We start from the raw sequence: 21,945 nt of genomic DNA, 5'->3' as shown, positions 1-21,945 counted from the left end.
GTCCTTTGTCCATTTTTGAATTGTCTGTATTTTTTTGTTGTTGTTGTTGGGTCTCCAGAGTCCTTTGTATATTCTGGATATCAGTCCCTCATCAGGTGTGTTATTGGCAAACCTCATTCCCTTTTACAGTTGCGCAGTATCTGTAATACGGAGACACCCCAGTTTATGTGGCCACTTGCTTCAAGTGCCTAATGCTGATAGACAGGCTGTAGTGAACACCCTGGTACATGTCAGGCACATACATAAACACGTACTTCCCTAGGGTAGATCCTGAGAAAGTGGAATTGCTGGATTGTACGGTGTGAAAATTAGTAAACCGTGCCAGATTGCTCCACAGCATTTTAGGCAAAATTGAGCTAACGGGGACTCGAAATTGACCTTGGGAGGGAAGACACTGACAGATGGCCTGCCTGGTTGTGTAGGAGGAGAGAGGAAGGCACAGTTCCTTCCCTAATGCGCCCCCTTTGTTCTGGAGGTAAAGGTCAGGCCTCCGGGTAACATTTGCATGGGTAAGCCGAGCCTCAGGACTTCTTAGCACTGGCCACCAGGGCTGCTGCTTCCCCACAGGGCCCCACTAGGTAGCAGTCTTCAGAACCTCCAGGGTTCAGAGCCTGAAGTGTTCAAAGGAGTCTTTCCAGTTCACCAGCTGCAGACCAAGGAGGAGAAATAGGCTGGCTTTGTTTATCTGGGGAGTCGTTGAACTCCCAGAAACAGCACTGAGGTGACAGGCCCGTGGTTTTCCGCCCCCTACTCTGGCCCAGTGCCAAGCCCTGTGCGTGGGGCATGCTCAACACCAGGGACCAGCAGACTCTGGCCCATGGGCCGAAGCTGCCCCACTGCCTGTTTTTGTAAATAAAGTTTTATTGAAACACAGCCCGGCCCATTTGTTTAGTGTCGTCTGGGGCTGCTTCCGTGCTGCATCGGCAGAGCTGAGTAGCCACTGCAGAGCCCTATGAGGCCTAAAATGTTTACCGGCTGCTGGCGTAGTTTTAATTATGATACTAATTCATAAGCTCATCAAACTTTTCTCTGGAGTTGCACTGGAATTTTAAAAATTTAAGGCAATTTTTCAATTACAGTTGATATTTAATATATTAGTTTCAGGTATACAGCATAGTGGTTAGACATTTATGTAACTTACAGAGTGATCCGCCTGCTAATTCTGGTACCACCCAATGCCATACAGAGTTATTACAGTATTACTGACCGCATTCCCACGTGGCGTACTTCACATCCCCATGGCTATTTTGTAACTGCCAGATGTGCTTCTTAATCCTTTCACCTTTTTTCACCCACCCATTCAATGCCCCTCCCACTTGGCAGCCGTCAGTTCTCTGTGTCTCTGTTTCATTCGTTCGTCTGTGTTTTAGATTCCACATGTAAGTGAAATCCTATGGTATTTGTCTTCCTCTGTCTGGCTTATTTTATTTAGCATAATACCCTCTAGGTCCATCTATGTTGTCACAAATGGCAAGATTTCACTCTTGTGGATAAGTCATATTCTATTATATATTTGGACCACTTCCTTTTATCCATTTATCCATTGATGAACCCATAAGTTGCTTCCGTCTCTTGGCTGTTGTAACTAATGTTGCAGTGAACGTAGGGCATTGTACTTCTTTTGACCTAGTGTTATGGATTTCTTTGGAGAAATACCCAGAAGTGGAATTGCTGGGTCCTTTTTTGTCTCTTGTTCATAACCTTAGTTTTAAAGTCCATTTTGTCTGATATAAGTAGTATTTACCCTGTTTTTTTGTTTGTTTGTTTGTTTATTTCTATTTGCCTGAAGTATCTTTTCTATCCCTTTACTTTCAGTCTGTGTGTCTTTCTATCTGAGGTGGGTCTCTTGTAGGCAGCATATGTTTGGGTCTTGTTTTCTTATCCATTCAGCTACCCTGTGTCTTTTGATTGGCACATTTAATCCATTTACATTTAAAGTAATTACTGATAGGTATGTAGTTATTGCCATTTTATTATTCATAGTTTTAATTTCTCCTCCTCCTTATCTCTTCCTCCTCCTGTCTCTTTGATACTTCTTGGCATACTGGTTTGGGGGTGATGAGCGCCTTTAGCTTGTCCTTGTCTGGGAAGCTCTCCATCTCTTTCATTCTGAATGAGAGCCTTGCTGGCTAGAATCATCTTGGTCATAGGTCCTTGCTTTTCATCACTGTGACTATTTCATGCCAATCCCTGTTGGCCTGCCAGCCCATCAGACTTTCATTCTTGTTTATCAGTCTTGTTTCTACTCATGATTGAAAAGTAACAACTCAGCAGACCGGTTTAGGCTGCCACACATAGCTCCGTGCTTTGCTGTGAGAATCAGAAACTCACATGCACACAAAGACAAGCAGAGGCCCGTCCTGTGCTGAGCAGTGAAGCTCTGAGTGCGGGGCTGGACTGGAGGAGTGTGTACGGGTCCTCCCACCCCCGAGAGTGGTGAGTTAGAATCATTTCGTTCAATAAGAATCTTGCAACAATAAATTGTATGTTGATGGTAATTCAAGTAACTGAGAATCAGTTGCTTTATTTAAATGCGGCAGCCTTATGCAAAATCACATTCATTCAACAAACACAAAGTGCTTAACAGTGTACTAAGGCAACAAGGAAGAACGATGAAGGAGATGTAATTCCGAGGTGAATTTTGCAGTTCTTAAATTCTTAATTAGCTTTGATACGTTGGGCAGTGTAGGTTTTCTGGTTGGTTGCTACACTGGTGAGTTTAATAATCGTGTTACCCTTTTTTGTTTCTAGCTTTATCCTGCCAAGAAGTTACTGATGATGAGGTCTTGGATGCAAGCTGCTTGTTGGATGTCTTAAGAATGTACAGATGGCAGATCTCTTCGTTCGAAGAACAGGTGAACACCACATTCAAAACAGGTTTGCTAGACAGTCCTTCCCACCAACGAGCTGGGGTCTGAGCTCACAGTGATGGCTGAGAAACGGCTGCACTGATGCCGCAGGAAGAGTACCTGTCAGCATTGACCTTGCAGGTGCCTGGCTTGAGTGTGCACTCCTGTGACATTTTAGACAGCCTTTGTGTTCTGGGCTAGATTATGCACGTTGTTCCTGCTTTCATGATCAGAGGGGACATGGAGCTTTTTCACTGACGGGTGGAAGCATGGTTAGCAGCATGGGGGTAAGCACAGTTGCCAAAGAGTAAAAATCTGAATTCTGAGTGACTTTGCATGTCAGTGGATGACAGGGCAGCTGGGTCCTTTAGAAGGGCAGGTGGCTTCACCTAAGGGGCTCAGAAGTTCAGGCAAGACCCTTTTATAGACCTGGTCCTCATTAAAAAAAAAAAAACAAACAGCAAAAAGAGTCTTCAGAGGCTGGCTTAAGGTAGCCCCAGACTGGGAGCAGCTGTCCTGTGCAGCCCCAGGGCCTTATCTGTTCCAGCAACTCCCACCTCCTTGTCCACACCTGTAGCTTCACTGCCTCCTTTGGTACTGACCACCCTCACCTTCCTCCCCAGACCAGTGGCAAGTCTGAGGCCAAGGCTAGGGACGAAATTGTGGCACCCAGTGATGTACCGGTGCATCCTCATGAGCCACATTTCCAGATGGCCTTGTCCAGTTGGGGGTTGGCTGCTCTGTTTCACCGTCCAGGCCCTGGGCCAGAGGAAGGGGAGACGGCCCTTGGGCTCCCAGTACTGCGGGGCTGAAAGAAAAGCATTGAAAAGCTCTGAAAAAAGAGGTGGGAAGGCCTTCTAGCTCCCCTTATTTTCAAAGGTTATCTGCTTGCACTTGAATCTGAAGCCGTATGTGTGTTACTTTTTAAACATGACATTGATGATGTCTGTACTTTCTACAGCGCATCTAGAGTCACCCACTGTACGCTGTGAAATATGTTTCCATTCAGGAAATACCTGTTCAAGCCTCCCCTAAGTGGAATTATTTAGTTGTGTTTTTCATTTCTCTAAACTGAAAGTGACAGAGGGTTAGTCCCCAAGGACATCAGGTTCCTTCTCTAAGTCCTGCTCTTCTGTCAAGGGTCCACGTAAGTCCCAGGCAGCCCTTGGAAGTATCTCCATCCAGCCAGTACAAAGTGCTCAATAGTATACACAGCGGTTGCAGAGCCCGGGAGTGTGAGGGTACGTGGAAAAGAGCCGAGTGTGTCTACCTTCCCCTTTGAAGCATCTGGAGCATCCAGCTCAGGGCCTCGTCCACCTCTTCATTGTGATTAATCTGGTCGATCGACAGCAGACTTACGTCCTCAGCCACTTCCCAGTGTCTGCAGTCGGGCAATGGGAGATACACCAGGCTAAGGGTGCGCTTGTGTGAGTTACATTCAGTTCTCACAACAAAGCCTGTAAAGCGGGGTGTCCAGCCTTCTGGCATCCCCGGGCCATACTGGAAGAAAAAGGGCTGTCGTGGGCTACACACACACTCACAAAAACGGATGAGCAAAAAACGTTTTAAGTAAATTTAAGATGTGGTGTCAGGCCGCATTCATAGCCATCCTGGGCCGTGGGTTGGACAGCCCTGCAAGAGTTACTGTGATTATTCCCATTTACAGATGAGACACTGAGGTCCAGAGAAGTGAAGTAACTTGCCCGAAGCCACACAGCGCTTTAAGTGGCAGAGCCCGTCTGGTGCTCAAGTGCACACGTCAGCCCCACCCTCTTCTGCCGAGCTTAAGTGGTTCCGACCACTTAAGGGGCATTTGAGTCCGACTCCAGCCTTTCTTGGGACTCTTCTCCCTGGTGAACCCTGCCCGGGACTTCAGGAATTGACTCAGATGCCTGTTTCGAAGGCCCCCGGAGCCCTGGAAAGAGCTGATTGGATTCTCTCTCTGTCTCCTGTGGCCCATCGGTCCTGACAGTAACATCGTGCTGCCCGGTGATAGGCTGTCACCTGTGTGGCTGGGTTATGAGTCCCTCGAGGACGAGAGGCTTGCCTTATGTACCCTTGGCTGTTCTCAGGCTCTTGCTAACTGCTGTTCACCGCCTGGGAGGACGCCTGCTGATCCACACAGCAAACGTTTCCCCAGGCCTTACCTGGGCTCGGCCTTTGGGGGACCTGCGGTGGTGCAGCAGACCTGACTTGCGGGTTCCGATGGAGCTCACTTTCCAGCAGGGGTTGGGGCTGTAGGCAGTAAACAGGTGACTTCAAGAAGTGCTAACAAGAAAAAAAACATGTGACCAAGAGCGAGTCGGGGCCTGGGAGCTGGGTCGATACCACCGTAGGTGGGGAAGGCGCTTCTGGAGGTGCGAGGTCTTCGCTGAGACCTGGAATCCAAAGGAAGTGTGGCCGCGGAGGTCTTGGGTGCAGAGTGTTTTGGACGCAGGAGCCAGGATGGAACAAACCCTTGGGACAGTGACAAGGATGCGACAGGGATGCTGTTTTTGCAGGGTAGTGAGAAGACCCGCGTGGCTGGGGCGGGGAGAACAGTGGAGGAGAAGGGCTGCAGACGTCATCAGGGAGCAGGTGGTGCAGGGCCTGGGAGGCCGTGGGCAGGCCGTGGACTTCCGATCTGTGTGTGGTGGGCAGCCACGAGGGGCTTTGGGCAGGGATCCAACTTCCATTTGAATAGGACCGTGCTGGTCGCTGTGTACAAGGGGGACTGCAGGCCCCCCTTGGCCCTGGGATCAAGATGGAAGCTGAGAGGAAAGTTGGAGACCGTTGCTACAGAATCCAGGCCAGGGACAGAATGGCTCTCAGGCAGTTGGGCTGGAAATATTAGGGTACCGTTTGGAGGGAGTGCCTGCAGGTGAAGTAGCTAGGGGTGGGGTTAAGTCAGGGAGGGTTGGGGGGCGGGTCTCCCCAGGACCTTTGGTGGTGGGCACGCTGTGGTTACAGATGTTGAATCACAGTGTTGCACCCCTAAAACTCATACAGTGTTATAAACCAGTGTTACCTCGACTTAAAGGGAAGGAAGAAAGGGCTAAGTGCAGAGCAAATGAGGGACTGAGTCTTAGGGGCTGGATCCCTCGGGCTCTGGCTAAGAAAGGGGGTGGGGTTTACTCTAGCTGTGAAAGCCAATGGGAGTTTGAAAGCAGAAGAATAAGGTCAATTATTTGCCTTTTAAAGGGTCGCTTTGGGGACTGTGTGGGGGCAGACTGAGAGGCGAGACTGAGAGCCCAGTGAGGACCAGCGGAGTCAGAGTGCGGGGTGGATCCGCCCCTCCTGGAGGAGTGGGGCGGCTTTGGCGTTTTGGGGAGAGGGGCAGCGAATTGACCCTTAAAGAGTAGTCCCCCAGCCTGTGATACAGCAATTCCACTTCTGGGCGTAAACCCAAAAGAATCGAAAGCAGAAACTTGGGCAGATATTTGTACGCCCGTGTTCACAGCACTATTACCTGTGGTACCCAAAGGCGGAATTAATTCAAGTGTCTGTCCATCAGCAGGTGAATGGGTGAACGAAACGTGGCATGTGCATATGAGTGTGTATTCACACGTGTGTATCTGTGTACACACGATGGAATATACATACTCACACGTAACAGAATGTTGTTCAGCCTTGAAAAGGAAATTCTGTAACATGGACGAACCTTGACATTATGCCAAGTGCTATAAACCAGCCACCAAAGGACAAGTACAGTCTGACTCCACGTTTGGGCAGGTCCTAGAATAGCCAAGTTCACAGAAACAGAAGGTAGGGAGGCGGTTGCCAGCGGCTGGAGTGGGGAGAGGGAAACAAGGAGCTAATGCTTAATGGGTACGGAGTTAGTTTGGGAAGATAAGAAAGTTCCAAAGATGGATGGTGCTTATGGCCGCACGACAGTGTGATGTACCTAACACTACACAACTGCACACTTAGAAATGGTTAAAATAGTGAAATTTAGGTTACATGTATTTTACCACAATGAGAAAAGGGTAGCCAGGCTGAGGGGCAGTCAGGGCCATTTCAGTAAAGTTAAAACAGGCTCAGAGAAGCTGGTGGAGGGCACCCCACCCACTTCCTTTCCTTCTCTCCCCCTCGGGGCTGTCAGGCCAGGGTCTTCACTGTGCCAACGGCTGGGCCCTGGGAAGGCAGACAGCAGACCCTGCCCCTGTCAGCCCAAGGGCGGCTGCCCAGGGGTCCTAACATAGCAGGGCGTGGTTCCCATGTTGCCCTGGCCCCTCGGGCCTCCCTGAAGACCACTTTCCCCTCTGGCAGGATGCTCACGAGTTATTCCACGTCCTCACCTCGTCGTTGGAGGACGAGCGGGACCGCCAGCCCCGGGTCGCACACTTGTTCGACGTGCGCTCCCTGGAGGTAAGCCAAGACTGCGTCCCGTACACGGCGTGCGGTTTGTGCGATCAAACAGGTGTAGGGACCACAGGTATAATCTGTACAGTTTAAACTCACAAATCAGACCCGGTGCCAGTCAGCGGTGAGGCCGGGGCTGGGCGGGGAGGGCCTTAGACTGCCATCTTCGCAGGCAGCGACCGAGATGAACGACCCCTCAGCAGGATTCATTGCCGCAATTTGTGTTGGTCTGAAAAAGAAAGAACGCACTCTCCCCCTGCTTAATGCAGGGGACACAGAGCTCTGGGGTTGCCAAGCGAATCCTCGGTTCCCTGGAACATTATAAAAGTTAGCTAATAAAGGGAGGGGAGGTGATATTCCGGAGAGAGGAAATGTGTTTTGGTTCCACTGGATGAGGGAATGGCACGGTAACCAGAGAGGGCACTGAAACCGCTCCCAGAAACCTTTGTTAACGGTTGGTCTGTGGGGCGGTCCGCGCAGAACCTTGTAAGATGCGGGGCGGTCCAAGGGCTGCCGTGGGCGGGGTCTTCACTCGGTTTCTCTCCCCACAGCAGCAGCCGGAGGTAGCTCCCCAGCAGATAACCTGCCGCACGAGAGGTAGTCACTCTCCATCACCTGTGACGTAGAAGATGGGTACTCTTAGATACGGCAACAATTGTTTGTTTAACCTTTTTTTCTGGTGAGATCTAACCTGGCTTGAACTGTGTGTGCCTGCAAAGGGATTTGTGTTTTGGAAACAGCCTTCAATTGTCCCCTCGGTGAACATCTTGAGTTGTTCCTCATGCCTTTAGCCCTTCTGGGCTTCCGCTAAATGGACTGATTTCTGCTACAGACACAGGTTTACTTTTTACATTCCTGAAATGATCCCATTAAGAGCTGAACAAGCTTGAACGTGTGTTCTCGGCACTTCTGCTTTGGCCGACTTATACTACAAGGGATCGAAGTCCTCTTCAGGAGGAAATTCCTGTTTTCTTAAGACTTATGCTTTTGAAAAAAGACATCCATTCCTTTGCACATTAGTTGTAATAAGGACAATTATCTTTGGAGCCCGTACTGTGAGCCAGGCCATGGGATGTCCCATTCAAGTCTCACATCAGCTCCGTAACGATGATACCAGGGACCATGGGTCAGCAGTTACCCCCGTTTCCAGCAGACCGAGGCTTCGTGGGTCCTGTAGCTAATAAGGAGTCAAGCCAGGCCCAAGCCCGGGGCTGCCTGCCTCCAGGGCCTGGGTTTCCAACCAGCGTGCTTATTCCACTAACCCCTGTTCTATCCCCCCCAAAAAGAACATTTTCCTGAACTTGCTTATTAATAGATAATATTTCAGAAGTTTATTGTACTTTATGAACTGTTCACTCAGGGCAGCCTTCTCTTGCTGCTTCAAGCATGTTAAGGATATGTTTGTAAAAAGATGTTGCCAAACACAAATTCCTTTTTCCAACGTGGCTGTGCCCATTATATGGAAACCACATTGAGGACCCGTGTGAGTTTCCCTGTGAAGGGAAGGGCTTGTCTTGTTGACGTGTGTCAGTAAGGAAAGCTATTTCAATTTCATTCTCAGGGGCATTTTGTTTTTCTAAAGAGGGAGTTGCTACCACCTGCTAAAAAGGAGGGTAAGTTTGGAAGTTGGTGCCAGGGGGCTGGGGGTGGCTGATCAAAAGCTGTTTTGTGTTCCAGGGGCACCTCACCCCACCTCCAGTCACTGGAAACCTCAGCACCCCTTCCACGGAAGACTCACTAGTAACATGGTCTGCAAACACTGTGAGCACCAGGTAAATGCAGTCCCGGGGCTGGCTGTCTTCTCGTGGGTTTTTCAGGTAGGGTTCACGAGGGGTCGAGAGCACGTGGACTGGCGCTGGCGTGTGGCTTTTGGGATTGCCCAGGCCCTGCACACGTGGTCAGCGGACTGTCCCCCCCTGTAGGCGGTGCTGACACGTCATCTGCTCCTCCGTGACCTCTTCTGCGCCAAGCGCAGCAGACCCACTGTGCGCTGGCAAGAATTTGTGGCCTGAGTTTGGGTCTATACCGGAGGTGGACACAACAGATTCTAGGGCTGGTTTTTTCCTTAGTTTGTTCGTTTTCCTCTTGAGGGTTTAAAATAGGTTTTTGTTTGGAAAATTTCCAACATAAGACAAAAGTAGAGAATTGTACAACCACTACCTCAAACAATTTTAGGATATTTTTATCACCTCCCCCCAAAACCTGCACCCATCAGCAGTTACTCCTCCCCCCTCCCCCCCCACTCACTTGCAGCCCCTAGGCAGCCACTCCCCTGCTTTCTGTCTGAATGCACGGCCGCTCCGTTGTGTGTAAATGGAATCGTGCAGCGTGTGGTCCTTTGGGACCTGCTGCTTCCACTCAGCTCAGCGTTTTCAAGGCTCACCCAGGTGGTGGTGTGCGGCCCGTACTCCTCCCGTTTGCTACCCGGTCGCATTCCGTCGTGCAGAAAGACCGCGTTGGGTCTGTCCGCTCACCGGCTGATGGCCATTTGGGCCATTTCTACTTCCGGCGGTCACGTATATAGTGCTGCCGTGAACGTTTATGTGCGAGTCTTCGTGCGCGCACGTTTTCGTCTCTCCGCGCTAAGTCCCCAGGAGGAGAATTTCTAACCTTGAGAGGAACTGCCAACCTGTTTTCCAAAGCGGCTGAGCCAGGGTGCATTCCGGTCACCAGCGAGCGAGGTTTCCCATTTTCCTACATCCTCAGGACCACTTAGTGTCGTCTGACTTTGAGTCACCGCCAGCCCGCCCAGTGTGTGCGACCTGGGGTCTCTTCGTGGCTCCTTTTAAATGAGGAAGGTCCACAGCTCACAACTCACGTGTCCTCTGTATCTTTTCCTCTGTGACTTGTCTGTTCACCTCTTTTATTTTTCCTTGCATTTTATTTGTATTTTGGTGCTAGTATAAGTGGAATTTAAAAATCTTTTTCTACTCTATAGAAATACAATCATTTGTATATTGGCTTTGTATCTTGAGATCTTAAAAAAAATTAATGTATTGGTTCCAGAAATTTCGCTGTAGATTCATTACGATACTTTTTAGTATTTCGTTATAGTTTCTCTCTTGGCTTTTAGCTATACGTTTTTAAATTTTAGGGGGATAGGATAAAATGATGCAATTTTAACATCATGGTCCCCTTAGTGTCAATGTTAGGTTCTATGCGAAGGACAGGCGACTCACAAAAGTGCGGTTCTGTCCTTGCCCCTTGTGTTCTTTTTGTCACATGTCTCTGCATGTACGCACGTACAGACCCCGTAACACTGTCGTGGTTTTTGCTTTACACAGTTAAGTGTGTTTAAAAGAAATGAAAAGGAAGTTTCACATGTGCTGTCTTCCATCCTCTCTGTAGGCCCAGGTCCGTCGGGTGGTTTTCCCACTCAGCCTAAAAAGATCCCTTCCACTCTCCGAGCAGGCCCATTGCCAGCAGATTCACTTGGATTGAACTTACATGACAATGTTTTCGTGTTGCCTTTTTTTAGAGTAGTCTTGCTGAGTATAGAGTTTTGGGTGGATGGTGTTGCTGTTGTCTTGGTTTTGTTCGGTTTATTTTCAGTCCACCACCTCGTAGGCATTGTTCTGTTGTCCCCGCGCGTCATTTCTGATGCTTAGTCAGCGTCCTTCCTTTCGGCCCTTTGTACAAATAGTGTCCCTTTCCCCCTCTGGCTACTTATAGGAGATGCTCTTTATTTTGGGGCTTCAGCAGTTTGTGCTGTGCATAAGTTTTTTTTTTATTTGCTTGGAATTTGCTGAATTTCTTAAATCTCTACCTGTATGTTTTTCACCAGATTTGTACATGGTTTTGGGGGAGAACCTTCAGCCAAAAAGCCACCCCATGCGCACCTCTCCCACAGAGCTCCTGTCTTTCCAAGAGTTGACTTCTTTTTGCTCTCTGCCTGCTTGTGGTACATGCTCCCCAGTCATTCACATTGCTTTGTTTAGCTTTGGTCCAGATTTTACAGTTGTCGTCTCGAGGAGAGTTAGTCCAGCCAAGCCACTCTGCCGTCACCCAAAGCAGGGACCCTCATCCCACTGTATCATGTTTTTTGCAATAATAGTGTAACATGCACAGTCATTTATTCTGCAACACTGTTTTTCATATAGGGTTCTGTTCCGTGGGCATAATATAATTTATGTAATCATTCTGCAGAAATTGCAGCTGGTCATGCTTTGCCATTACAAATTACGCTGTGGCGAACATCCTTGTATTTACGTCCATGTTATTCCCCTGGGATGTGACCCCAGAACCAAGGGTCAGCCGCGCCACATTGGGTTTCCCAGCTGTTCTTAGTGTTACTGTACCTTGTATATTTCCAAGGTTGTTTTTAATAGAATTTGCTTCTAGGTAAGTACATGTGTTTCATTATGTTAATGTTGGGCATGTAAAAATTACACTTTAATAGCATGTATCTTCCCATCTATAACATTTTGAAGTCGGTCCTTTCTGGATTTTCTGCATTATTCGTTTCAGAGCCCTGTTCGATTTGATACCTTTGATAGCCTTTCACTAAGTATTCCGGCGGCCACATGGGTAGGTACTGATCTGTGGTTTATCTGGGGCCTGTTTTGGGGCATTTGAATCTGAAAGGGCTGCGAGGCCCTTTGTGTAGGTCAGGGGCCATGTGGTACTCAGACACGTGATTGGCTGAACCCATCTCAGTTTTAACGTGTGGTACCATGGCCTACTTTGAGGGGAGAAGAGGTGAGCTGCTTTTTTCTCTTGCTGCAGAAATTTTGGCTTTTTGGAACACACACACACACACACACACACACATTAATCTCAAATTCAAAAATACCTAAATCAGGGCAGAGGTCCCTAACTGTCTGCAGTATTCCGTCCTCACGCCCTCGAATCCATCACAGCAGCACGTCTCAGGCGCCCTGAGCTCCACGTTTGCTCAGGAGCACCCGGTTGTGTCTGTGATGTTTCTGTGCCCACGTGAACGGATGGGAAGCCCCGGGATTCACAGGGCAGCCACTTGCTGTCGCAGTGCGGCCCCCTTTGAGTTGTAGCAGTGAGTCTTCTGCTCCGGCTGCAGGGCCACCCACTGACGCTGGACCACTGCCTTCACCACTTCGTCTCGTCAGAGTCGGTGCGGGATGTTGTCTGTGACAACTGCACAAAGGTACGCCTATCCCCAGACGCCGCCTCGCCCACGGCCCGTGTGCCCCGCCACAGCGCCCCTCCTGCCGCTGGCCCTGAGTGCTTTCCACTGTTCCCAGAGGGTCTTCTCAGCCCCAGTCATTTCTACCAAACTGGTTGGGGAGCTGGCAGCCCAGGGGCCGCTCGCCTTCCCTGAGGAGTTTTGTTTCAAATGTTCGGATGTTTGAATGCCATGCTTTGAGACTGGGCGTGCCCTCCCCATTTGCTGCAGCCCCTCCCCCCCCCGTCTCACACCCCGCCTTACCTGTGCTGCCTGCCCACCCTCCTAAGCAGTTGGATTTCACCCTGAGTTCAGAGGGACTGTGTGGAGCAGAATTTTTGAAGACCCAGCAGATGGGCTACCTGCCACTGTCAGGGCTTCTTCACTTCTCTTTCCTCCGCTGTTGCTGCTGCGTAAAAGTAACATAGTAAAAACGACCCACAAAAAATTAGGCAGCTGAGTTCACTTCGGCAGGTAGAAGTCAAGGGCCAGTTGAATACAGGTATAAATAACACCAACTCTCCCCAGATGTCCTTCCGAGGATTTCAGCAGAGAGATGCTGTTTCTTGTATTTCAGAATGAAGCCAAAGGCACGTTGAATGGGGAAAAGGTGGAACACCAGAGGACCACGTTTGTTAAGCAATTAAAATTAGGGAAGGTGAGCCCACAGCACACACCTTACCTGCTCTGTTTTGGAGGACTCTCGGTGGCTGCTCCCGACACTCAGGACCTCTGGTTTCTCCCCCGCCCGCAGCTCCCCCAGTGCTTGTGCATCCACCTGCAGCGGCTGAGCTGGTCCAGCCACGGCACGCCCCTCAAGCGGCATGAGCACGTGCAGTTCAATGAGTTCCTGATGATGGACATCTACAAGTACCACCTCCTTGGACATAAGCCTGGTCCACACAGCCCTAAACTGAACGAGAAGGCAGGGCCAGCATTGGAACTGCAGGATGGGCCAGCAGCCCCCAAATCAGGTATGTGCCTGGGGCACTGAGGCTGAGGGAGCCTGCAGCACAAAGCAAGGGAATTTGGCAGCTCCGGCTTCTGGGGCCTTTCTACCAGGAGGGCTTCTCCAGTGGTTGCTGAGGTTCTTGAGAAGAGCAGGATGGGGCAGGAGGGGTGGGCACTCCTTAAAAGAGGCTAAAACTCTATTCCAGTCATGAGCTGTATGATGGTAAAAACTACCACAGTTGGAAAATACAAGAAGAGCTTCAGATTTCTGTTCGGTCTTTTAACTAAGTGATAATCAGCTCACATCATATCATTCCGGTGAATTTCTTCTCTTTTTCTTCCTAGTACAGTCGTCGCCTTGACACAGGAAATGTGGGGAGGAAATGTCCAAGCTAGGGATCACAGGCCATCTCATTGGGGTAGATGATCCTCCTTTACCGATTCATTATCTCCTTCCACTTCCATGCTCACTTGAGGTCCCTGGTTGGACTGGGTGCCCAGGGAAGCCGGCACTATTATTGCTCTCAGCCTAACTGCGGGGAAAGCCAGGGCTTCGAGAGGTTGAAAGATTGGTCCTTGAGCGAACAGCGAATGGGGGAGCTGGCACTGGAAGGCAGTGGCAGGCAGTGTGGCGTAACTATCTGCTATGCCCCGCTGAGTCCTTTAGATTACCCCTGAGGGAAACTCGCCGACTTTAAGGGCTCCCGGCCTGGACCCACCACCTGTGCGCTGCTTCCTCTCCAGACACAGCTGGCTCCCTGGCGCCCCAGATTGCCCCCGCTTAGCGTTTCTTGCCATTTTATTCTCTTTTACATCCCCATTTGCGTGGCCTGATAGGACCTCATTCAGGGACATTGTGTTTTGAGGGGTGAGGGCTCAGTCCTTAGCCCGTTTAAGTCAAGAACCTCTTCCCGCCCGCGCCCATCTCCCCTGGCGCAGGGCGCAGGTCTGCTCACAGTCGGGCAGCTGCTCTGAAGGAGGCTGGTGGTGAGCGGCTCCGTGCTCCCAGCCCCCAGGGGAGACGCCCGGAGAGAGACAAGCATCTCTGCCATTATTTTATCCACACCTATAAACACCTGTCCACTCTGGTGCGGGCTGGGGGTCCTTAGAAGCTGACAATTAAAAAAGAGGATGTGTAGCTCAGTGGCTCGCGACGGGGAGTTTCGCCCCCCAGAGGGTGCTGGGCAGTGACATTTCTGACTGTCACAGCTGAGAGAGGGGGGCATTGCTGGTAGTTGGTAGGTAGAGACCAGAGATGATGTTAAATGTCCTGTACTGCGTAGGACGGCCCCTGCTACAAAGAATTATCCACCCCAAATGTCAGTCATGTCAAGGCTGAGACCTGGCTCAGGTCAAAGTGCCAGTCACTTAGCCACTGCTTAATTCTGACAGGGGTCGTTAGCAAACAGGGATGGGAACCTCATTCCTGTTTTCATCTCGGTCTTGCACAGCCGTCAAAGTGAACAGCGCACCAGACGCTCGGTACGCTTTTCCTATTGGGGGTTAAAACGGGGACCGAAAGGTAGGAAATTTTACAACATAACAAAAGGAAATATTTGTTTTCTCCTTGTAGCATTATTGGGCAGTTAAATTTCAGGGTAATCAAAGCCATGCTCTGTTTACCCAAAGCCACTGCTCATTTTCATTGCCTTGGGCCTTTTTCTCTTGCAGTTCTGAATCACCCAGGGGGCCCCAAACCCCCAATTTTTATGAATGGTGCCTGCTCCCCGTCCATGTTGCCTACCCTGCCAGCCCCAGTGCCCTTCCCCCTCCCCGTCGTTCAGGACTACAGGTGAGCCTCTCCTTAGGAGCCGTCTTCATTCCTTGGAGGGTGTTCTGTCTCTTGGTTTACAAAATCAGCTTTTCTCAGAAATGAATGACAATGAAGAGATAGCTTTCTTTCAATTTTAAGGTGGAACTCACTATTAGGCATTCCTTTATTTTTGTTCAGAATGAAAGTCACTTAATTTTTTAAATTAATTGATTTATTTTTATTATTTTAACTTTATTTATTTATAGACAGAGAGGGAGGGAGAAAGAGAGGGAGAGAAACATCAACATGTGGTTGCCCCTCACGCACCCCCTACTGGGGACCTTAATGCATGGGCCTGGCCTGCAACCCAGGCATGTACCCTGGCTGGGAATCAAACTGACCACCCTTTAGTTCAAAGCCCAGTGCTCAATCCACTGAGCCACACCAGCCAGAGCTATTTACTTATTTTTGGAGAGAGGGGAAGGGAGGGAGAAAGAAAGGGAGAGAAACATCAATGTGTGGTTGCCCTTGCACACCCCCAACTGGGGACCTGGCCCACAACCCAGGCATATGCCCTGACTGGGAATCGAACCAGTGACCCTTTGGTTCACAGGCCAGCACTCAGTCCAATGAGCCACACCAGCCAGGGCTGGAAGTCACTTTAAATATAAGCAGTATAAAGTACATAAAATTCAAATATATGTGTATTATATGTATGTGTGGGTATATGTGTGAATATATATAGAAAAAATATAAAGCAACAAATTCTTACTTTCTTGGGCTTCCACCGAGAGATCGCCAGTTGAACCCTTTAGGTCTTCCACTCTGTGAAGCCCCGTGGGCGTGTGCACACACATACACAACACACTCAGAGTGGGCATCACACCGGTGAATGTAGGCCTGTGTGTTAGTGGTTTGCAGGGTTCATTTATTTGTACAGATGTGAATTGTCTCAACCCCGTTGTTGAATGGGATTGTTTTACTTTTTGCTTTTGCCTGTAAACCTGTTGTATTTATAAATCACTGACATCTGTCCCTCCTGTTCAGCTCCTCCACGTACCTCTTCCGGCTGATGGCAGTTGTCGTCCACCACGGAGACATGCACTCTGGACACTTCGTCACCTACCGACGGTCCCCACCTTCGGCGAAGAACCCCCTCTCAACCAGCAACCAGTGGCTGTGGGTGTCCGACGACACAGTCCGCCGGGCCAGCCTGCAGGAGGTCCTGTCCTCCAGTGCCTACCTGCTGTTCTACGAGCGGGTTCTTCCCAAGGTGCAGCCCCAGAGTCGGGAGTACACGTCTGAAGAATGACCGCGCCCCACCCCCCCTGAGCTAGACCTCATGGCGCTGTCCACACTGTCCAGGAGAGAGACAGAATCAGACCGCGTGTGTGCGCGTGTGCAGACAGCCCGCTAGAGTCCTTCAGCCTTCTGGTGTATCCCAAGAGCAGGCTCCATCAGGGGGCCAGTGGCGCCGATGCAAACTGAAACGGGCCCCTGCACAGCTCTGCTGGTGCACACTGGACGGCGTCGCTGTCGCGTTAGGACGGCACGCGTTCCGTCTAAAGATCGTTCTGCTCACCTGAGGCAGGTCGTTAGAAGACAGAAGACTCCGGAAGCACCTCTGATATTCTTACACGCAGGCGTTCTTGGAGGGGGGCCACCTGGGTCAAACCCTCCGATGTTTCTGCGCAGACCTTTCGTTTGTAACGAGCAGGCCCGCGTAAAAATTGTTGGCAAGAATTAGTGAAATTCCCCAAGGCAACAATTTAGAAGAAAAAGTGCCTTTCACTTTTGACCGCTTTTGTAGCACGTCCGTTCTGGAAAACCGACATTCTCTAAGAGTCATAGAAACCATTTTTGAAAAGCCCTCTTCTAAGTTTCTCAAGGGACAGCAAAAGAACAGTTAACAGATGCCTAGAGAACACCCCCCTTCCTTTTTGTATGTCTTTTTCTAACCTTTCGATCCTTTGTGTGTGTGTGTATATACACACACACACACACACACACACAGTAAAAGCTCACCTGCCAAATCTGCCCCTCGGGGACTCTGTCACTACTTCCTCCTGGGTTCCAAGTGAACTGCTCACTCGCTGCTCTTGCCTTTTGTACGTGGGACTCAGTTGCACTGATGGCGTGAATCCCTGTGAATAGCCAGAACCGCACCCCTGCGCTTCCTCTGCTCCGTAGAAACCCTTTCTTAACCCACTTTGGACGGTTACCCTCATCTCCTTATTCATTGCTCACGCAGAGCTCTTAAGATGCACGTGTAAGAAGGCAGCCCTGCCTCGGTTTGAGAACTTGAGTCAGAAGCAAGGGCGCCGACCACAGGGCTGCAGCCCTCTGGACCTCCGTCCACTTCCTCATTTGTGACGGGGAGGGTGAGACTCGATGGCCGTCGAAGGCCAGGCTTTTCCACAAAAAGAAGTTTAATTTATTTATTAAACATACACCTGTAGCCGACACCTAGGACCGTTGCTTTGTTATAGGCCCACACTCGTTCCCAGGAGCCTAACGCAGAAAGACTACGGTGAGCGCGCTCTCCCCTCTTCAGGTAAGTCTCATGCCTGCAGCCCAGCGCAGAAGGCACTTCGGTGACACACGAGTTGTCTGGGTTTTTAAAAAAGAAGATACCAAGTCTGTGTGGATTCTTCCGAGATAATATTTGGAATCAGACCTATCCAAAGGCCACCTGAGAGAAGGCAAAGAACCCTGCCTCCTCCAGTGGGGGTGAGCTGGCACACACTTGTGGGTGATGCCTCGGTGTCAGCTAAAAGCACAAGAGGCCCAGGCAACCACCGTCTCGCCAGGCCCGGCATGCATCCCGAGGACACGCACGCTGGAGAGCCCGTGTGAGGGTTCTGCAGGCCGAGACCATCCGAGGGCAAGGAGCAGCTTGAAGCATCTGACCCACTCATTGCCCCTCCCTTCCCGATTCCATCGCAGACCCTGACTTTGGACTTCCTAGATGTCCAGACGAGCATCCCTTGTTTACCTGAGTCTGGTGGACAAACACCCAATGGTGTTACCTTAAACTTCCCCTCAAGGCTGTAGCTTTGAAATCTGCCATTAAAGAGAGAGGTCGGGCGTGGAAGGGGCCGGTCCTTGGGACGTGCTGGGAGCAGACTGTCGGCAGAGGCCAGGGCTGTGAAAGTGAACGATACGTGTGCAGTCTCCTAACCCGGCTTACAGCTGACTCCCTCTCATTTTGTAAACTATTAGGCATTGAGTAGCAGCCAGATAATCTTATTTCTAGTTTTAAGTTATTTACAAAAATAGCTTCTTTTTGCAAAATCATAAGTTAAAGTAGTAGTTTATGCCATAAGAACTGCTGATTTATGTACTTGAAAAGGTACCTTTTGTATCTGCTGTGCATTATAGCAATAAAAGTATCATTTTGCTAGGAAAAAAATCAACTGGTATGCTTTCATCATTTAGTGATTTTATAGGAACTTCCTCTTTCCAAATTTTACATTGTTACGTAATGTTACACCTTTTCTTTCCTCGATGGTAAAGGAAACGCCATCTCCGAGTCGGGAGAGGAGGAGAGAAAACAAGCACTCACTGGAAAACCTTACTTCCTAGCAGGCAGGATTTTACGAAAGGTCAGGTTGACGCGCGGAGCCAGAACCTTCTTGCGGACGGGGAGGCTGTGGTACCAGCAGGAGTTGGTCGGGGGCTTCATCACCAGCAGACTCCCGTGGGCCAGCGGGAGCCTGACCACCCCCACCCTCCGGGTGGGGTTTTTCCCCCGGGAGTCTTTGTGCCGGAAGAAGAAGTCCCTGCAGGCCCCGAAGGAGACGGAGGCGATGGGGCTGCCAGGAGCCAGTTCTCTTTCGTCATCCCGGTGTTCCCCGATGTGGTCACGGCCATCTTTGTACCTGCAGTGGGGAAGCGAGCCCAGGTCACAGAACAGCCCTCTCCCGAAGCGCGCCCACACCGCAGCAGCCCCCCCGTTTCGCACAGCGTGAAGCGCCACCCCGAGCAGGCCAGGCCTCTGCCAGGCTCGAGGGCCCACTCTGGCTCCAGGGGTGAGCCTCACCTGGGGGCTGTTCACTTTGTTGGCCAGTCCTGGTTGATCACGTGCCTTAAAACTCAGCAACCAACAGAAACCAAAAAACGTGTCTTCTGGCTCTCCTGGTGCACGAATGTAAACCTTTGTCACTGAAAGTTCTCTCCCTACACCTAGAATAAAACCCACATTCCTTGCACAGTCTGGCCCTCGCCCACACCCCTCTTTCCCTCTCTCAGGGCTTTCCGCCAGTGTCCCTGGGGTTTCCATTCCACAGACAGATCTCCAAGATCCCTCTGCTCTTCCTCCCAAATGCTGTGCGGCTCAAGCCCACGGTCTCCATTTCAAAGGGCAGCACGCCCAGGAGCCCTCCCATCACCACCATCCCCACACCCACAGTTCTCACCCGGGGCGATTCTGCCCCACCCTGGGACCAGGCGGAGCCTGGAGACATTCTCATTGCTCTGACTGGGGAGAGGGTACGAGTGGCATCTGGTGGGTAGAGGCCAGGGATGCTGCTGAACACCCTGACGGGCTCCAGGAAGGCCGTCAGTTTGTGCTATTCCACCACAAGAGACAGCCCTGCTGCCCTGGAGAATTACTTGCTGGGCAAATGAATAAAATCTGGGAGAGGCAGAAGACTGATACGTTCAGTGCGGTGGCCTTAAAAAGTGACAAACAAGTAGGGTGTCACCTGTTAACGAGCACGAAGTTGAAGGTCTGTCCAGTCACCAGCGAAACACGATCCCGGACTCGCTCTAGCACTGGGATCCAGGGCTTTGGAGACAGAGTGAGGCCGGAAAACGTGTAGGTCAGCCCGGGGTCACCGTAGGTCGCCTGCTTCCTCGGCACACTGTGCCACTTCCCGAACACCTGCACCCGGGCCAGCGCACCTGGGCAGATGAAACAGCAGCTCAGGAAATCGGGCACACTTGCTCCCCGGGCATTTGGGATGGAGAGGGAAGTAAAACAGGAATAACCTAAACACTTTTTTATCCTCACCCAAGAACATCTTTCCATTGCTTTTAGGGAGAGAGAGGAGCACCAGTGTGAGAGAAAGGCACCGATGGTTGCCTTCCCGTATGTGCCTACATCAGGGATCGAACTCAAAACCCAGGTATGTGCCCTGTCTGAGAATCGAACCCATGACCCTTTGGCCAGGGGACAACGCTATAGGGCCCCATGAACGATGGGACTGACGGAGCTAGTCTGTAGGTTGGGGCCTCCTTGGGCTTCTCTCTGCCTCCAGGTGCGCTGCCGCCTTGCAGTGGTCCTCAGTGTGTGGCCCTCAGTAGCAGCCGTATGACCTGAACATGCGGAAGTTGGACTGCGGGGGTGGGGCCCAGCAATGGGAGTAACCTAAGCAACAAAGTCCTCCAGGTAATGCTGAGAACACGTGCCGAATTACCTGGTCATTCGCTGTCTCTCCACTAGACCAGCAGTCCTTCGCCCTGGCTGCAAGTTCGAATCACCAGGAAGCTTTCTAAAAACATTGATACCCAGGCTGTACTTCCTAGCTCTTGCCTTTCAATGAATCTCGGTCAGAACTCAGCATCTTTTTTTTTTTCCATTTTCCCAGATGATTCTCCCACAGAAGACTCACTTCAGTCATCTGTCTGTTCCCAGTGAGCAGGTAATCCTGTTTTGTTTTGTTTTTTTAAGGTCTGTATCTCAAGCATCTAGCTAGGGTCTTGGTGCACAGGCACCCAGAGAATGTGTTGAATCAATGGACAAACTCATCAGTAATTAACGGCCCCCGAGTTCCAATTTCTCGAAACAGAAAGGCCAAGTTTTATCAAACAAGCCTTCAACACACACCCTGCAGGCCTCTGCTTACCTGTAAAATATTCCACTTCTTGCTCCAACTCCTGGAAAATCTCATCTGCTTCGGCTTTGCCAAACAGGATTGTATAATCACAGTCCAGGCCCTCGGACCGAATGCGTTGCCAGCTGGGGCCTGCCGAGTCGGCACCCTTCCCCAGTGGTTCCCTCCTGGGCCTTTTCCTGGTGCTTTCCTCATCCTCTCCCAACCCCGCTGGGCCTTCTCCTGCCTGCTCCTGCTCCCTCTTTCCCAAAAGGTCCCCTCGAACCCTCTTCACCAGGAATCTGTCCATCCTGCCTCCACAAAGCAAAGACCTGGGAGTCAGTGACCGGGCAGAGAGAGACATTGCCCAGGCTCTGGCCCAGGCGCAAAAACTCGCCCTGTGCCACGGTGATTCACAGCAGCACTCCTCCGGATTGTTTTCAGGGTTCCATTTTAAAGTTTAACACCAGGTTCTGGAAAGGAAGTAGAGGATTCATGTTGGAATAATGGTCCCTGGGGTTGATCTGGTCCAGCCCAGCACCTCCCACATACTTGGCTATGCTCCAATCAGCTGGTTAGCTTGCAAAAGCCCCAAGGCCTGCACTCCGCCCCCAAGCGCCTCAATTTGTAAAGACACCCCTCCCACCTTTCCCTCCCCCCCCCCCCCCGTTTCCCCTTCGAATTCACACACCACAGGCAAATTTGGAAACTACAATCCAAACCCTCACTTTAGAGGGGAAACTGACACCAGGAGAAGGTAGGGGGCTCGCCCAAAGTCATCCAGGAAAGCAGTGTGTGTATCTCCCTTTCACCCGTAGCTGACTGTGCCCCGCAAACCATTATTAAAACAGGTAACGACTACAGTGATCCTCAAATGGATATGACTCTGAATCTACCGGTAAAACAGTTAAACGCGATCCATGGGCAAGCACGGAGAAATCTGATAGAAAAAAGATACGTGCGTGAAATGGGGGTGGCGAGGGTTCTCTTTAGAATCCCACACACACAGTAAAAATGGGGGTGAGAAAGAGAAAACAACTCACTCGGACCGCAGCAGTGCTTCCGGGCAGATCCCCGCAGCAAGCTGGGAAATGC

General features: G+C 50.6%; 2 protein-coding genes across 9 annotated transcripts in view; one reads left to right on the top strand and one right to left on the bottom strand.

Moving 5' to 3' along the window:
* The window catches only part of USP30 (ubiquitin specific peptidase 30), a 27,622-nt gene extending 9,177 nt beyond the window's left edge, over positions 1-18,445 (top strand). Inside the window, exons 4-14 of one of the 3 annotated variants that reach the window (XM_037052324.1) lie at positions 2,752-2,855; positions 7,098-7,196; positions 7,745-7,787; positions 8,868-8,962; positions 11,658-11,717; positions 12,226-12,312; positions 12,908-12,988; positions 13,085-13,304; positions 13,632-13,700; positions 14,953-15,073; positions 16,082-18,445. In XM_037052324.1, the coding sequence (XP_036908219.1) occupies positions 2,752-2,855; positions 7,098-7,196; positions 7,745-7,787; positions 8,868-8,962; positions 11,658-11,717; positions 12,226-12,312; positions 12,908-12,988; positions 13,085-13,304; positions 13,632-13,700; positions 14,953-15,073; positions 16,082-16,346 (1,244 nt within the window). In that variant the 3' untranslated portion in view covers positions 16,347-18,445. Of the gene's footprint in view, positions 1-2,751; positions 2,856-7,097; positions 7,197-7,741; positions 7,788-8,867; positions 8,963-11,657; positions 11,718-12,225; positions 12,313-12,907; positions 12,989-13,084; positions 13,305-13,631; positions 13,701-14,952; positions 15,074-16,081 lie in introns of all 3 variants that reach the window. The other 2 variants (XM_037052323.1, XM_037052325.1) reach the window with 2 other exon arrangements.
* On the bottom strand, positions 17,649-21,945 carry ALKBH2 (alkB homolog 2, alpha-ketoglutarate dependent dioxygenase). 6 transcript variants are annotated; one of them, XM_037052330.1, is made up of 5 exons: positions 21,894-21,939; positions 21,579-21,790; positions 20,884-21,323; positions 19,741-19,939; positions 17,649-18,915 (listed from the first exon to the last, which is right to left on the bottom strand). In XM_037052330.1, exons 3-5 carry the CDS (start codon positions 21,212-21,214, stop codon positions 18,609-18,611), a joined length of 837 nt encoding a protein of 278 aa, XP_036908225.1. In that variant the 5' UTR covers positions 21,215-21,323; positions 21,579-21,790; positions 21,894-21,939; the 3' UTR covers positions 17,649-18,608. The 6 variants fall into 6 exon arrangements, with proteins under 6 accessions (XP_036908225.1, XP_036908227.1, XP_036908228.1 ...); XM_037052332.1 differs by having other exon boundaries at positions 21,747-21,790; positions 21,894-21,938; XM_037052333.1 differs by lacking the exon at positions 21,579-21,790 and having other exon boundaries at positions 21,894-21,945.

The sequence above is a fragment of the Sturnira hondurensis genome, unplaced genomic scaffold (genome assembly GCF_014824575.4).
Source record: "Sturnira hondurensis isolate 20B ecotype Veracruz unplaced genomic scaffold, ASM1482457v3 Scaffold0007406, whole genome shotgun sequence".
NCBI lineage: Eukaryota > Metazoa > Chordata > Mammalia > Chiroptera > Phyllostomidae > Sturnira > Sturnira hondurensis.
The sequence above is the reverse complement of the archived record's forward strand: the minus strand, read 5'-3'. Positions and strand labels throughout refer to the sequence as shown.

Coding starts and splice junctions, on each gene's coding strand:
- ALKBH2 (XM_037052333.1), bottom strand. CDS start 21,214: ATGTCTCTCTCTGCCCGGTCACTGACTCCCAGGTCTTTGCTTTGTGGA. Junction 19,940..20,883: donor AGAAGTGGAATATTTTACAG/GTAAGCAGAGGC, acceptor TCATCTGCCCAG/GTGCGCTGGCCCGGGTGCAG. Junction 18,916..19,740: donor AACTTCGTGCTCGTTAACAG/GTGACACCCTAC, acceptor TCCCCACTGCAG/GTACAAAGATGGCCGTGACC.